At 40.9% G+C, this 15,915-nt stretch overlaps 1 protein-coding gene across 2 annotated transcripts in view; it reads left to right on the plus strand.

Annotated features, from left to right (window-relative positions):
- The window catches only part of RPN2 (ribophorin II), a 61,981-nt gene that overhangs the window by 11,494 nt on the left and 34,572 nt on the right, over positions 1-15,915 (plus strand). For both annotated transcript variants that reach the window (XM_028157755.2, XM_008149640.3), the window contains exons 3-7: positions 4,529-4,624; positions 7,428-7,603; positions 11,813-11,888; positions 12,861-12,995; positions 15,065-15,241. In XM_028157755.2, coding sequence (XP_028013556.1) covers positions 4,529-4,624; positions 7,428-7,603; positions 11,813-11,888; positions 12,861-12,995; positions 15,065-15,241 — 660 coding nt within the window. The remainder of the gene's footprint in view (positions 1-4,528; positions 4,625-7,427; positions 7,604-11,812; positions 11,889-12,860; positions 12,996-15,064; positions 15,242-15,915) is intronic.

Below are 15,915 nucleotides of genomic sequence, written 5' to 3' on the forward strand. Positions count from 1 at the left end.
AAGCTAGGACGTGCCGGCTCCCGGCGGCTGGGAGTGAAGCCAGGGGAAGGAAGGCCTATTCTTGCACGAATATCGTGCAACGGGCCTCTAGTAAATAAATAAATAAACAAATAAATAAATAAAGTCAGGCTGTTTGGCTTTAAGATCTTAACTTCACAGCTGTACAATCAGGTGACCTGTGCAGCTTACCAAACCTTTCAGAATGTTTGTTTTCTCATCTGTAACAAGGAGATAATAGTATTCAGCTCACAGCTGATGTATGTAGGTTAGCTAGCTTGGTGATGATATGTGGTAAGTATGTAAAAAGTATTAGATTACTTTATATAGAGTAGTAGTTAATGTACATTGATTGACGTTTTATATTTTTGCAAACTGTCATTTCCATTGGTTAATGCCTGATGAATAGAGGATGTTCAACAAATACTTGTTAAATGAATGAATTGTAAACTTGAGCTTAATAGAAATGAAAGCTCTCTAAATGTGCTTCTTACTCAGAAAAGTAATTAAGCACTTCATTCTTCTAATTGCTTATGAAATGTGCTGTGGTGATTATGCAATGTGTGTACATTGTAAGTAATAGAAGGAAGGGGGTTGTATGGATGTTTCAGAGCTGTTGAATTTCCTAATTAGACGTGCACACTAAATACATTCATTTAAACTCTCCATTACTGCCACTTCCACAAAGTGGTATGTGTCCTCTTACTTGTTGCTATAAGCTGAGTAGAGCAAACTTACTCAGCCCTGCTACATACACTGTGTTGTTGCTCTCACAGATACTTAGAGGAGATTTTAGTTATTATGTCACAAGATTTTAGCAGCAAAATTGGGAGGAATGGGGTTTAATAAGAATATGAGAATAACAAGCAGCTCTATGAATAGCAGAGTGTGGAATGAGAGTTGATTTTAGAGGGGTTGACAAATTGTGGCCCTTGGGGTCAAATCCAGCTTGAAGAGTAGAGAGTTATGAAGAGTGAACATTTTTTATTTTGATAGTTATTATATATATATATATATATATATATATAATAAAAAACAAGCACATGAGAATGGTGGTTATATATATTATTAGCTTTTTTATAAGATTTAAAAATGGGATTGTTTTATATTCATGTTAATGAAAATACTAAGTAAATGGGATACATACTATGGCAAAATTGTGATGGTAGTATTTACACGAGTGAAGTCAGGAAGCATTAGACAGTGTTCACGGGTTGTCTGTCAGTCAACCCAGCACTTTCCCTTTCTGTAAACTGGGGATAAGAATAGTATCTACCTTATAGGGTTGTTGTGATGATTAAATGAGGTAATAGGTATAAAGTGCTTAGCTCTGTCTGTCACATGGTGATTGCATATAAAGGTAAGTATATTTATTTCCAATTCAGTAAGAACTGAGTGCTTGTTGAGGACCAGGTATTAGATTGGTTGCTGGGATAGCAGATAATCAGAATTTTTCAGGCAATAATCATTTATGGAGCATCAGCATGTGCCAGGCATTGTGCTGTGTGCAAAGAAGACAAAGAGCTCATTATCTAGTGATAGGTACCAGTGAATCCCTGAGATAGGTGCTGAGTACAAAGAGACACATGTAGAGACCACTGAGACCAGGTGCTGAGTACAAAGAGACACATGTAGTGTGTGGAAAGTACCCTGGGAGCCCATCAGTAGGAGTGGCTCACTCACCCTGCCTGCCAAGAAAATGTCCTTATAAGCCCAGCCTTGTACAGGGCAAATTGCCATCCCTGCTGGCTGTTGAACAGTTCAGTTTGTGAGTTTCTGCTATGTACTAGGCCTGGTGGTAGGCACTGGATTCAGTGTTGAACAAAAGAGAGCCTCTGCTCTTAGAATGTATACCCTAATAGTGGAGATAGGTATTAGTCATGTAATCAAATATATACGTGAATATTGGTTAATAATGGTAAGTTTTATGAAGGTGAGATTACTGGTGTTATAAATAGGGGACGTCTATAGAGGACTTTGACCTAGTCAGGGAATCCTTTCCCAAAGAAATCCTGAACTTAAATCTTATTCTATATCCCCCTAAATTACAACTTCTTGAGGTTAGGAATTTTGTTCATTTTGTTTGTTGTGGATCTCCATTGCCTAGAATAGTACCTGGTATGTGGTAGGCACTCAGTAGCTGTTTTTTAAATGAAGGAAGGTATGATTGATTGATCTGAATTCCAAACAGAAAGTAGGAGTTAACTGGAGGATGAGAGGGAGGGATTCAGGCAGAGAGTATAAGGACCTGAGCAGAGGACCTGAGCAGGTAGGGAGCAGGTTACATTTGAGAGACTGAAAGGGGGCTGTGTTGAAAAGAGTGTGGGGGAGAGGAGTGAAGCTGCCCTGGTTGGGCTTACTGAGTTCAGAGTGTGTTTTGTGAGGTCTTCTCCACTTCTGCTACAATTGAAACAACCATGCTGTCAACATCGTGGGTTTTGAAGCCACTGACTGCTGGAACTGTTTACCTTGATTTGTCTGTGCAATGAATTAGAGTAGGCATGATGTTGGTTTTACTTCAGAACAGATTATTTTTAGTGGTCCCTTGAGAGGTAGAAATTGTATAGTTCAAATTCTGGAACTAGGCTGCCTGGGTTAGTTAGATTTCTAGATCCTCCATTAATAACTCAGTTTTCTTTTTGTAAACTTAAGATAATAAGAGGACCTATAAATTAGATATGCACATAAAGCACTTAGAACAGTGCTTGACACAATTTAGGTGCTTGAAAAGTGGTAGCAGTGACCATAATCATTGTTTGGAGCTTCAGTGCTGTTATTCCACTGTTAAGCACCAGATGGCAGCAAAGCACAAGTCTTAAGCTTACTCAACAATTCTACCAAAAGGTCTCTAATAGATTTTCTTTCAGATCACTGATTTGTGCAGTGTGAATATTTTCTTTCTTTCCTTTTTCTGGTTTCTTTCAAACTTCTGGTTGAAACTCATTTGTTTTGAGACTTTTATTTAAAGCTTATTCATAAAATCTTTTTAAAAAGCGTTTTGGTTGTAGTAACATATGCACACAGTAAAATATCAGATAATGCAGAACAGCTATTAATGAAAAACAATAATCCATTGCATGCTTCACCTTGTCTTATTCCCTGTCCTGTTCCCCAGTGCACCTACTTTTAACTTTTTATTACCATTTAATTTTGAATAGCTGAATTTTGTTACCTTAACCAAAATATTTAGCAATATAACTATTAAATAATATTTTTTGGAGTTTGCTATGTAGAAATAGCATGGGCTTTATTATGTGCCTACTCTGTGCCCGGCACTGTGATGGGGGTTCATCAAGTTTCTGATCTCAGGTAACGAGTCACTGGGGGAGGTTGGTACAGTATGGTAAGTGCTTTGAGGAGCACTGGCCTGTTCTGGGATGAATGTCAGTGAAGGCTTTCTGGAATCATTGGAAGAGGTGACATCTGAGCAGAGATGAAGATAAGACCATGTTTGGCAGACAAGAAGGACAAGAAATAGGTACTCCTGGCAGGAGAACTAGCAGGGTCAAAAACATAAATGGCGAGAGCATAGTATATCTGGGGAGCTGCAGTAGGCTGGTGGCAAGATTTTGGAGTTGGAGGTGGGGGTGTGATGAAGCTGGCATATAGAGTAAGGGTCAGTCATGAGCGCATTTTATGCTGTATCAGAAACTTTCTGTCTTGTTCTGAGGATAATCATAAGGAACCACACAAGGGTTTTAATAGCAAAGTAAGATGGTAACATTTGTATTTTGTAAAGATCACATAGAAGCAGCTTGCAGAGTAGATTGCATGGCTTGAGACCAGTTAGGAGACGATTGTAACAATCTAGGTGAGAAATGGCAAGAGCCTGAAATTAAGGCAATGATAGAACCAGAGGGTGGGGATTGGGTTTGGGAAACAAAGAGGAGATAGACTTCATAGACTGGGAGGTAAGGGACTGAGTCCAAGACTGAGTCTCAGGTTTCTGCTTTAGGTACCTGGGTGCATAGTGATGCCCATACATAAGCTAGAAAGTCCAGGTGAAGAAATAGAAGGTTTCAAGCTCATTTTAGGTATGTTCAACTTGACTTAGCTTTGTAGACATCTAAGTGGAGACTCCAGTACAGTTGGAATCAAAGGATCCATTCTGCCACTTATTAGCTCTGTCGCCTTCATCAGATTACTTACCAATTCCAGGCCTCAGTTTCTTTTTCTGTTAAAGGGGATGATACTACCTACCACAGAGTCCTTATGTTTATTAAAAGGAAGAGCATCATAAACACCCAGCATAGGTCATAACCAGAGCAGGTGATCGATGGAATTGGTTTCTTTCTGTCCTTTCTAGGATTCACAAGGAATAGAGTTCCTTCAGGTTTGTCACTCCTTTTTTGAAGTCAGCAATTTGGGATAATACAGTGTTCTATGGAAAGTAAGCACTTAAAAAATGAAATCTTGTGTAACTCATACTTTAAGCCATCATAGATTGCTTAGAATTTTGTCATCCAAAAAACATGGATGCTTTTCCCACTCACTTGTATATCACCACTTACTGACTTTTTTCCCTTTTTAGAAAGCATGCACCTTCATTAAATCAAACCTTGATCCCAGCAATGTGGATTCCCTGTTCTACGCTGCCCAGACCAGCCAGGTCCTCTCAGGTTGTGAGGTGAGTCCAGCTTCCTACATTTTTATTTACCTTAAATCATAAAGTTTATTTTTAAAGAAGGAGGGTCATGTCAGATATGTATGTGTGTGTGTGTGTGTCACACACACTAGAGGTCCGTTGCACAAAGATTTTCCTCTGGCACCCAGGATTCAGGCCTTTGCTCTGGCCGGAGCCTTCAGTCTTTGCTCCAGTCAGAGCGCTGCTCTTATAGCTCCCTCTGCCCCCTACCCTCCACCTCATAGCAGGCATCCCACCCCATCCGGCTGCTCTGGGCCTGCATGTATGCTGCCCAGAGGCCTCGAATGGCTGGGGGACGGGACTGCCACCATCTTTGCTGGGTTAATTTGCATACTCACTTGATTGGCTGGTGGGTATTGCGAAGTGATGGTCGATTTGCATGTTTCTCTTTTATTAGTGTAGATGTATATTATATATATATGTATGTATGTGTGTGTATGTATGTGTGTGTGTGTGTGTGTGTGTGTGTGTGTATATATACTAGTAGCCCATTTGCAGGAAAAATCCTGCAAGCGGCCACTGCGGCCGCATGCGCTGCTGCTGCCGCCGCTGTTGCAGCCACCGCGCCTGCACCCGCGCGCCGCTGCCACCTGCCCCGCCCCACCCGGGCTTTCCCTCTGGCAGCCATCTTGCTTTCCGCTTTTCCTCCGTCTTCCTTCTAAGTTGTCTTCAGTCTTCACTCCTCCCTCCCTCAGCATATGCAAATTAACCGACATCTTTGTTGGGTAATTTGCATACTTGCCCTGATTGGCTGGTGGGCGTGGCTTGGGCATAGCGAAGGTGCGGTCAATTTGCATATTACTATTTTATTAGTATACTACCCTTAAAATAATAAAAGGGTAGTATACTAATTAGACCAGGCATTCTAGATGTCATTTCAGATGTCCTTCTGGACAAAGCTGGGGCCGGAGGGAAGCCCAGGTCCCGGGTTCCTGCTGGCAGCCAGAGGAAAGCCCGGGTCCCAGGTGCCAGAGGGAAGCCAGTGCCAGCAGCTGGGGGAAGGAAGGCCTACTTTTGCATGAATTTCATGCATCGGGTCTCTAGTCTATCCTAATATATAAAAGCAAGGGGCCGTCACAACTGAAACAACTGGACAGACAACCAAACAGCAGGCTGCGTGGGGCGACAAGGCGGGCAGGGGGGTTAGTGAGGGACGACTAAACGACTGAACAGATGCATGGGCGACCAGGCCATCAGGGGGGTTAGTGAGGGACGACCAAACCACTGAACAGCAGGCTGCATGGGGCAACCAGGCCGGCATGGGGGGGCAGTTGGGGCAACCAGGCCGACAGAGGAGGGCAATTGGAGGCAACCAGGCTGGCAGGGGAGGGCAGCTGGGGGTAACCAGGCCAGCAGGGGAGGGCAGTTGGGGGGCAATCATGCCAGCAGGCAAGGGCAGTTGGAGGCGACCAGGCCTGCAGGGGAGGGCAGTTGGGGGCAACTGACCGGCAGAGGAGGGCAGTTGGGGGCGACTGGGCCTGCAGGGGAGGGCAGTTGGGGGTGACTGGGTCAGCAGGGGAGGGCAGTTAGAGGCGACTGGGCTGGCAAGGGAGGGCAGTTGGGGGCGATTGGGCTGGCAGGGGAGCAGTTAGGCATCAATCAGCCCAGCAGGGTAGCGATTAGGGGGTGATCAGGCTGGCAGGCAGAAGTGGATAGGGGCAATCAGGCAGGCAGGCAAGCAGTTAGGAGACAGCAGTCCCGGATTGTGGGAGGGCTGTCCGACTGCAGGTTTAAACCGGCAGTCAGACATCCCCTGAGGGGTTCCTTATTGGAGAGGGTGCAGGCTGGGCTGAGGGACACCTCCCCCCACCACCCCCAGTGCACGAATTTTGTGCACCAGGCCTCTTGTATATATATAAAAGCCTAAGTGACTGAATGACCGGTCACTATGATGCACACTGACCACCAGGGAACAAATGCTCAACGCACAGGATCAGGCTCCCTCCTGTCTGGATTAGGCCTGCGGGGATTGGGCTGAAACCGGCTATCTGACATCCCCTGAGGGGTCCCAGATTGTGAGAGGGCGCAGGCCAGGCTGAGGGAGTCCACCGGTGCATGAATCCATGCACTGGGCCTCTAGTTTAAACAATAAAAATCCATTAGTGAGGGTTGGAATTCCATTTTTGTGATTTTATTTATATATTTTTATTGATTTCAGAGAGGAAGGGAAAGAGAGAGAGAGAGAGAGAGAGAGAAACATCAGTGATAAGAGAGAATCATTGGTTGCCTGCCTCCCACACGCCCACACCCCACACTGAGGATGGAAGCCACCACCCAGGCATGTGCCTTGACTGGAATTGAACCATAACCTCCTGGTTCATAGATTGATGCTCAACCACTGAGCCACACCAGCTGGCTCTTGTGATTTTTATTTTTTAAAAGGGACTGTGGTTTATTTTTCCCGCGAGTTTTCACTTTTTGTTAATTTTAAATAACTTTTTCCTATAGTTGCCTCTCTCCTGGGAAGCCTTGATTTTTCTTTCCATCTCCTTTTAACATTTAAAAATGTTCAAAGTAAAGAAAGAATGCCCCACACCAATCTGGAAATCCATGTTACTGAACATAGAAGAACCATATAAGTAGACAAGTGCGCAGAATTTTTTCAAGTGTTGTGTAAAGGTTTAAAAAACATTTAATTCTGCCATCTGGGTAGTCGAGGGGGAATGATCATGTGCCGGGTGGGTGGTGTGACTTTGGCAGTTGCTCTGTGTGCCATCTTTGGCATATGTGCCACTAATTGACAGCAACTGTTCTAAAACTCTTGTGTCTGCCAATCCTTTCTTAGATCTCTATTTCAAATGAGACCAAAGATCTGCTTCTGGCAGCTGTGAGTGAAGACTCGTCTGTTACCCAGATCTACCATGCAGTTGCAGCCCTAAGCGGCTTTGGCCTTCCCTTGGCTTCCCAAGAAGCCCTCAGTGCCCTTACCGCTCGCCTCAGCAAGGAAGAGACCGTGCTAGCGTGAGTCATCATCTCAAGTATTTCTCAGGCTTCATTTGTGTTGGATACTATCCTGAGAGGATTCATCCATTGGTTCAGCAAATATTTTCTGGGCATCTACTATTGTGTCAGGTGCTCTGCTAGGTGTACTACTACACTAAGAAAGGTAAGGTTCCTGACCTCATGCAGCTCACCTAGACATAGTCTTCTCCAAGCTGCTCAAGCAAAAGGCAAGTACTGAGTCAGAGCATAAGCACACTACCACTTAGAGACAAAGTTGCCTTTGAAATTAGAGGCTGAAGCAAGTGTAGGGGATGACAGGGAGAGTGGAGAGCAAGGCCAGTGAGCCACATGGGTGCATCTCTTGTTCTTGCTGAGGGTTGGCCAGGGCACAGTGAGCTGTCGGCAGTGGAGGCTCTGCCCTGAAGGAGGGCTTATGGGATCCTTGAAGTTGTGATAGACAGCACCTGGTGGGAAAAGTGGGTGCTCAGAGGGGAGAGTATTCTATACATCAGATTCTGCTGCTTTCCAAAAGGCTTAGGTGAAACAGAAGCACCTGATAGAAAAAGAACTCTGAGCAGCTTTCCTGTTTATTATAAATTTAAATATTGTAACTGACTTACGATATTTACTAAACTTAAAAGTGATAGTATATATAGGTTTTTAAAACACTGAAGCTCTTCATTTAAAACAGTATATATATTTTTTGTTTTCTGTGTGTTCCCCATTTAATGCAACTCCTAAAAGAGAGTAGGACACCTGGACTCCTGTTTAGCAAGAGGTTGTGCTACAAATTCCCTATTGCAGGATAGTTTGTTTTCCAAGTATATTTGTGTGTGTGTGTGGTTTATTATTATTATTATTATTTTATTATTATTATTATTATTTTGCTAAGAACCAGAATGTTTCTAAGTCAGTGACTTTGGGCTGATCCTTTTCCCAGAGCTGAGGCTTGGCCAGGGCACAGTACACAATTTGTACACATTTTGCCCAGTGCTTGGTCCTTGTGGTCCTTTGGTTTCAGGTTACATTATTTTGATCTCATAATTCCTTGTGAAATGTCTTCTCAATCACCACCATCTCATGCCATGATATCAGTGTCTCTCTTTGATGCCACATTCTATAGAAAAATTTTTCCATTTCTCTCTGAGCAAAAAAGAAAATATCCCTCCTAAAACCCCAGAACAGGAAAAAGTACAAAGAAAATACATCCATTTTGGAGTTAGTTATGTTTGAGTTTGAACACCAGTTCTGTTGTTTCCTTGCTGTGTAACTTTGGGCAAGTTACTAACCTCTCAGAACTTCATATATAAAATGAGACCAGTAATTCTTACATCATAGAACAAAGGTCAGGATTAAATGAGATACTATGAAGAACCTAGTGCAGTACCTGGTTCTTCGTGGGCATGCAACAGATGAAATTCCTTTTCTTCAAGAGCACTTCCTTCTTAGGTCCCTTTCTTGGTGAGCTATTACTTCCTTGATTGTATTGTAGTTATGTATTAAATTGTAAGTTTCTTTATTTGTAGTGCTCATAGAGCCTGGCAAATGATAGGTGCCCAATAAAGAGTTAATAAAGGCTGAAACTATACTTTTGTGTTTCGATTCTCTTGTAGCAAACTTACAGGTAGGAAGAACCCACATTTGTACTCAGATAGAACTGTGTTCAAATCCAGGCTCTTATCCTTAATAACTCTGTGACCAGGAGTAGGCTATTGAACACCCGCAAACCTCAGTGTTTTTATATGTAAAACAGAGAAAATAATGTCTGTCTCATAGGATTATTGTGAAGATCCAGCTAGGAGGATTCCTTGTATAATATTACTACTAATTTGTCCTGTTTAATGAAATCTGATATAAACTAGGACTTTTCTAAATGGGCCTCTACGTTTAAGTGGACATAGTCCAGGAAATGAATGATCATAAACTTGTCTAGAATGGGGGAAAATAATTTGTAGGTTTCAGTGAACCATCTGAAAAGATGCCATTGTGGTCTTCCATAACCCAATTTCTTTGAATCATCTGCTGAGACAGGATCTGTTTTCTTAGTGTTTGAATATAGAACTCCAGAAGGAAAGAAATTGCTTCCTGGGGAATAAGTAATTAAACACAGTGACAAAACTTTTCAAATGCTAAGTGGATTAATTTCATTCTAGAAACTTCTGAGGTTGTTACTTGTACGATACTTATTCCAAAGAAGAGAAAAATTATATTTTAATTGAAAAATTCTTTCTAGGGTATCTTGGCAGCCTTAGCTGGGCTCAGCATTTATCATGGGCAGATGTGGGATTTTATCTTGTTTGAAAATTCAGGTTGTTTTTCTCAAATGCTTTATAGCAACAGTCGTCCCATAGGAGTTGTTGAATAATCTGGAGCTTCCCTCTCCATGAATTGTGACTCCTCTGTTTTCCAACTTGTCATCTTAATGGAATTAGTTTTCCATGGAGGGAATCTTAATTGTGATCTTGATGAAAACAGACAAATTCTCACTGTACATGCCCCAACACATTGACTTAATAAATAGTGCTTTTACACAAAGGCCCAATCCTCTCTTGGGAATTAGGAAGCCAGTCCCAGGTTGAGCAGCAGTTTGCTTTACCCACCAAGGGTCCTCAGTTTTTTTCCATTCAACTCAGAAAAGCACCATTTATATTTTCCAAGTTATCTGTAATAGAAGAATCTAATAAAAAATCTGATGTGCACATACCTACCACATTCTACCTTAAAAAGATTATATTAACCAATGTCACCCCAATTTAATTTAAAAAGTTTATCTTACAGAAATATACTCGTAAGTGCATAAAAATATATGAATTAGCCATTAAAAAAAAGAGAATGAAATACTGACACATGCTACAACATGGATAAGCCCTAAAAACATGCTAAGTGAAAGAAGCCAGACATGAAAGATCATATATTGTATGATCCACTTATATGAAATATCCAGAACAGGTAAATCTATAGAGACAGAACGCAGATTGGTGGTTGCAGGGGCTGGGGTGGGAGTGAGAGAGAGAGAGAGAGAGAGAGAGAGAGAGAGAGAGAGAGAGAGAGAGAGAAAATGCTTAATAGGCACAAGGTTTTAATTGTGATTAATGGGAATATTTTGGAACTAGATAGAAGTGATTGCATAACATTGTAAAATATATTAAATGCCACTGAATTGTTCACTTTCAAATGGCTATGTGAACTTCAGTTATTTAAAAAAATATCTATCTATATGAGTAAGGGTTATCATTACAGCATTGTATGACCTAGTAAAACATTTAATGTTTATCAACTGGACATTAGGTAATTGGACATTAAGTGTATCAATTAGACATAATTACAGTGCATCTAAGCAGTGAAATACTATGTTATTGCTAATAAGAATGAAGTATATTTTCCCTGACTGTTGTAGCTCAGTTGGTTGGGCGTCGTCCAGTGCACCAAAATGTTTCTGGTTCTATTCTAGTCACGGCACATGCCTGAGTTGTAGGCTTGGTCCTAATTCCTGGTAGGGGGTGTGCAAGGAAGCAGCTGATTGATGTTTTGTTCTCGAATTGATGTTTCTCTCTCTCTCTCTCTCTCTCTCTCTCTCTCTTCTCTCTCTCTCTCTCAAATTCAGTAAAAAAAAATCTTACTTAAAAAATGAAGTACATTTATATGTACTCATGAAAAGATGTATATATTAGTAAGTTACTCAACACATGTTTACTGAACAATTGTCTCATGTTGGTTTCAGAAAAGTTGTTCCAAATTCTACCCAGCAATCTACATATGTAGACTCTACAATATTTCTTTGGTCTTGGAGTAAGAAAAGTAGAAAATTAACAGGCAGTTGACTTCTGCCAAATTGATCTTGATCAAATTGAATGAATCCTGTTCTTCCTAAGAGTCTATCTCTTTTAAACCTAATCTAGTCTCATTATTCTGTATGTGATGCCATTAGGAACAAAATAGATTTTCAGAGGGAGGTGAACCTGTGCTCCGTCTTCTCTGTGCCCACAGTACTTCTTGTGGGTCCTATTGTACAGATTGTCTTCTTTCTAGCTGTATGAACTTTATAATGTACTGGTCTTTGTCACATCTTTCACAACAAGATTGTAAATAAGCTCCTTAAAGTTTGAGACTGTCTTATCCTTCTAAAGAATAAGAGTAGGATATTTATGAAGATGTCTCAATACAGGAAGGGCTGAGTAGATGAAAGGAGACTTGCCGTTCATTAGGGTTCTACTTTTTACCTTTCAGCACAGTCCAGGCTCTGCAGACGGCATCTCACCTGTCCCAGCAGGCTGACCTGAGGAGCATCGTGGAGGAGATTGAGGTGTGAATTTATTTTGCTAAGGAATTTCTCTGCTTCTGTCTTTGAAACTCTCTAGAAGAGCCTTGCAAATAGACATGCATGACTTATTATAGCCAGTTACCTTTTCATATTCATGGCACACTTATGTTCTTTGTATCACAGCAATGTCCTAGGGAGTATTGGTTAGGCCAGTATAGTTACCACATCAGTTAGGCAAAAAATTACTTTTTCAGTCTTTTGTAGGTATAGTTTCATAGTCCAAGATTTTTTAGAGCCCAAAACCCTGAAATTAAAAATTTTTTTCTGTCACTTACTACTTTGTGGCTAATTATTTAATGTCTGAGCCTCTGTTTCCTTTTATGGTGGTTGTAGGAACAAGTGAGGTGCTAAAATACCTAGTACATAATAGGTGCTCAGCAAGTGGTCACTGTGGTTCTTATTATTACTCTATGCTTTCCAGTGCCCAGAACCTCCTGCTGCTCCTGGACTGCACTGTCAGTGATGACTGGCAGCCTGACAGTGTCATCACTAGGTGCTCCAGAGGCACATTAGCTGCCTCATCATGTGGCCCAGGAAAGCAGTATGTCTCTTTTCATCCTTAGAGCATTGACTAGGAAAGAGAAATGTTCAACTCTGTAGGCTGTATCCAAATGAATGGTCATGGAATCCGTCTGTGTCACGATGCTTCCTGGGTGCACGGTAGCCTGACCCACTGGCCTTCTGCCCAGAGCAGGTGGTGCCTTCAGTATCATGACTCCTGGGTTGAGACTTGAGTACAAGGAGTCAGGGACGGTATACTCATAGAGCTGCAGAAGATACTGTTCTCTTCAAATGCCTGTACAATTACTTTACTCTCCACTTAAGCACCTTTTTTTGAAAAATACTAAGTTACTGAGGTGGTCTCCAGATTTAGAGTGAGATTTCTCAAAACTGTTTGCACTCTCGTTTCTGTTATCACTTGACTTCCAACATGCTTCCATGTTATTGTGACAGGACCTTGTTGCTCGCCTGGATGAACTGGGAGGTGTATATCTTCAGTTTGAAGAAGGACTGGAAACAACAGCATTATTTGTGGCTGCCACCTACAAGCTCATGGACCATGTGGGAACCGAGCCATCCATTAAGGAGGTGCCTGTCTAACAATTCTCAGGAGTGAATCTCAAAGGGGTTGTTGACTTTATCTGCTCCAGATAGCTTTTTTCAGAGAAAGCTGTTCTGTAGCCTTGGATGTAGTCACTCAGTGTCTTGGGTTAGGCATTGAGGATGAGAAATAGAAACGTGTAATGTCTGTCCTCAAGAAACTGGTTGTCAGTGGGATAGACATGCAAACAGTTTGTTACACTTGCTTCAAATGTGCAAACGTATGAGGTAGTGACAAGAAGGCCAAGTGTATTACTCTTGTTTCACCTCCCTTTTCTTCCTAATAACTCCCACTTGTCTCATGAATGCTTTCCATGTTGGTGGCCCATGCAAATCCTCTTTCTCTTGAGAAGTGCCTTGTACTTCAGAATTGCCTGTTCTCCCTCCCCCCTCATTTAGCAATGGCTAAATCTTAGCTAATCTTTGTTGATTGATATAGTTCACTGAGAGGCTTGTGTGTCTACTAGACATCCACCAAGAGTTAATTGTTTTTTTCTTTTTCAAGAAGAGCTTGTTAACCTGAAAGAACCTTTAGTTGGGATGTGTGTGGGAAGTCTTTTGGAGTAGGGCCCTCTTTGTACCCCTTATTTATGGGAAGATTACCACCCTTAATCTAAAGGGCTTAAAATATAAGCTGCTGCTGTTTTAATTTTAGTAGAGATTGGGGTTTCAAGTTAGAACTTTCTTTTATGCACTAGGAGTTCTGTGCTGAGTCTTTTCAAGTAAACAGTAAATGATTATCTGCCTGGGTAATTTGAATTAATTTCATGTTTTCTACAGAGGACATGATCTAATCATTTATTCATGTATTAGCATTCTTATGTTGTCTTTTCCTTCATCCTAAGTGTAGGAGGTCTAGAGATAGCATAATGTCTTTTAATTTTTGTTTTTGAGTTAAAGTGCTGAAATGTGGGTCTTAGGATACAAATCATTTAGGACTTTTTTATGCACAATATGTTAGATAAGTTGGTGATATTCTTTGTATATAACTTAAACTTTTTCTTGCTTTATTCCCAAGCTTTTAGTAATCAGGTATTTGGATGGAGTAATTTTGCTGTCACTGCTTTTGACATAATCGTTCTGGTGAACAGTCACCCATTTTAACATGTCAACAGCCTAGTGATGGAAAAATGTAATTGGTCAATTAAAGAAAATTATTTCATGTCGACTATGAATAACACTGTCGGGAACAAGAGAGCTTTTTTGTTAGATGGTAGATTTTAAAAAACAAAACTGATTGAAATGGAAAATTTTTCCTCCTAAGTAAACAACCTCCAGAATTTTAATAATGCCTTTTAGGTTCTACTTTTTTAAAAAATTGCTTTCAGTTTTCTCCTCTAAGCAGCCCATTAATTCTTATAGTAGAGTTATTTTAGTTTCTTTCTAATGTATATTTTGTCTGTTAGGCTGCCATGTTCTGCTTAGAGGTGGGCTGTGAGGGGAGGTAGCTTAGCTGGGAGGGTGAGAGGAATCAGGAAAGAATGAATTTTATTGTGGAAGGACTTTGGGGACAAACAGACCTACATGTGAATTTTGGTCTTTTTTTTTTTTTTCGTTATAACTTGTAGGAGTTACTTAACCTCCTTTAGTCTCAGTTTCCTTATTTGAAAAACATTGATAATATTAGTCTTTTCCAGGTTTTTGTCAAGATTTGAATTAATGCACATAAAGCACCTGTAACAGTGTCTGGCACGTATAGACATTGAACAAATGGTTACTATTTTGTGTATTTTATAATATACTTTCATATCTCAGTAGTTATCTATAGGTACCTTGCATATGTCTAGTAAGCATTTAATAAATGGTTGACAAATAAATGCATGAATTTCAGTTTGTACTGGAAGATGTATAAAATAAACAACCAAATCTAAGCTTTAAACTTAAGTGAAGAATATTTGCTTTCCCCCCAACTACCACTTTGGATTAATGGCTAAAAGACCTTCCATGTGAACACCTAGCAACAGATAAGGAATGACTTGAGCCAGTGGGGAGGGACAGTTGGTTCTCCTGCCTTCCTGCCAGAGGAAGATCTCGAGCTGCATTTCCTTTTCTTTCAGGATCAGGTCATCCAGCTAATGAATGCGATCTTTAGCAAGAAGAACTTTGACTCACTCTCAGAAGCCTTCAGTGTGGCCTCTGCTGCCGCTGCACTCTCCCAGAATCGCTACCACGTGCCAGTTGTGGTTGTATCCGAGGGCTCTCCTTCTGACACTCATGAACAGGCGATCCTGCGGGTATGACCTCCATGCCCCAAACATGCTGCCCTGATTGCCATTTCCAGTGTAAGGCTTTCAGAAATCTAAAGACTGCTACACAGCCTATTGTCACCCATGAGCACTTACCCAGTAATGTAGAGCAAGGCTCGGTCCCTTAGCCTGGAAATGGGACATGACTACTGGGTGAGCTTGTCAGAAAACCCCTGAGATCTACAAAAAAAAAGTGACCTTTTTTTTCCTAGAGGATTTTTAATAATAAGGCTTTAAAAAAATTAAGTACAAGAAAATTACATTTCTGGGTTCAACTCCAGAGAAGTATACAGAAGTCTTGCTTCTAAAATACATTTTTTTACACCAAAACTTTCTAAATACATTATTTTGAAATTCCTGAGTACTTTTGATACTTATAGTTGTTAAAATAAATATCAGGTATCTTCCTTCCTGGTGTTGACAGTGTATCTTTCTGTCTCTTCATTGTATGGCCCTCCTTCTCACTCAGCAGTAACCATAGACTACTCTATTGTGTTAACTCGCTGAACAGAGCAAATGCACCATTATTGAATTCACTTAGAGATTTTATCTCAAATGAAGCTTTTGTTGCTGTTGTTTGGAAATCACTGATAAGTTAGATCTTCATAAAAAAATGAAGCATTTTATATCTAAACCTTGCGAGTTCCACATTGGATAGTTCT

The sequence above is a fragment of the Eptesicus fuscus genome, chromosome 12 (genome assembly GCF_027574615.1).
Source record: "Eptesicus fuscus isolate TK198812 chromosome 12, DD_ASM_mEF_20220401, whole genome shotgun sequence".
NCBI classification, from domain to species: Eukaryota; Metazoa; Chordata; class Mammalia; order Chiroptera; family Vespertilionidae; genus Eptesicus; species Eptesicus fuscus.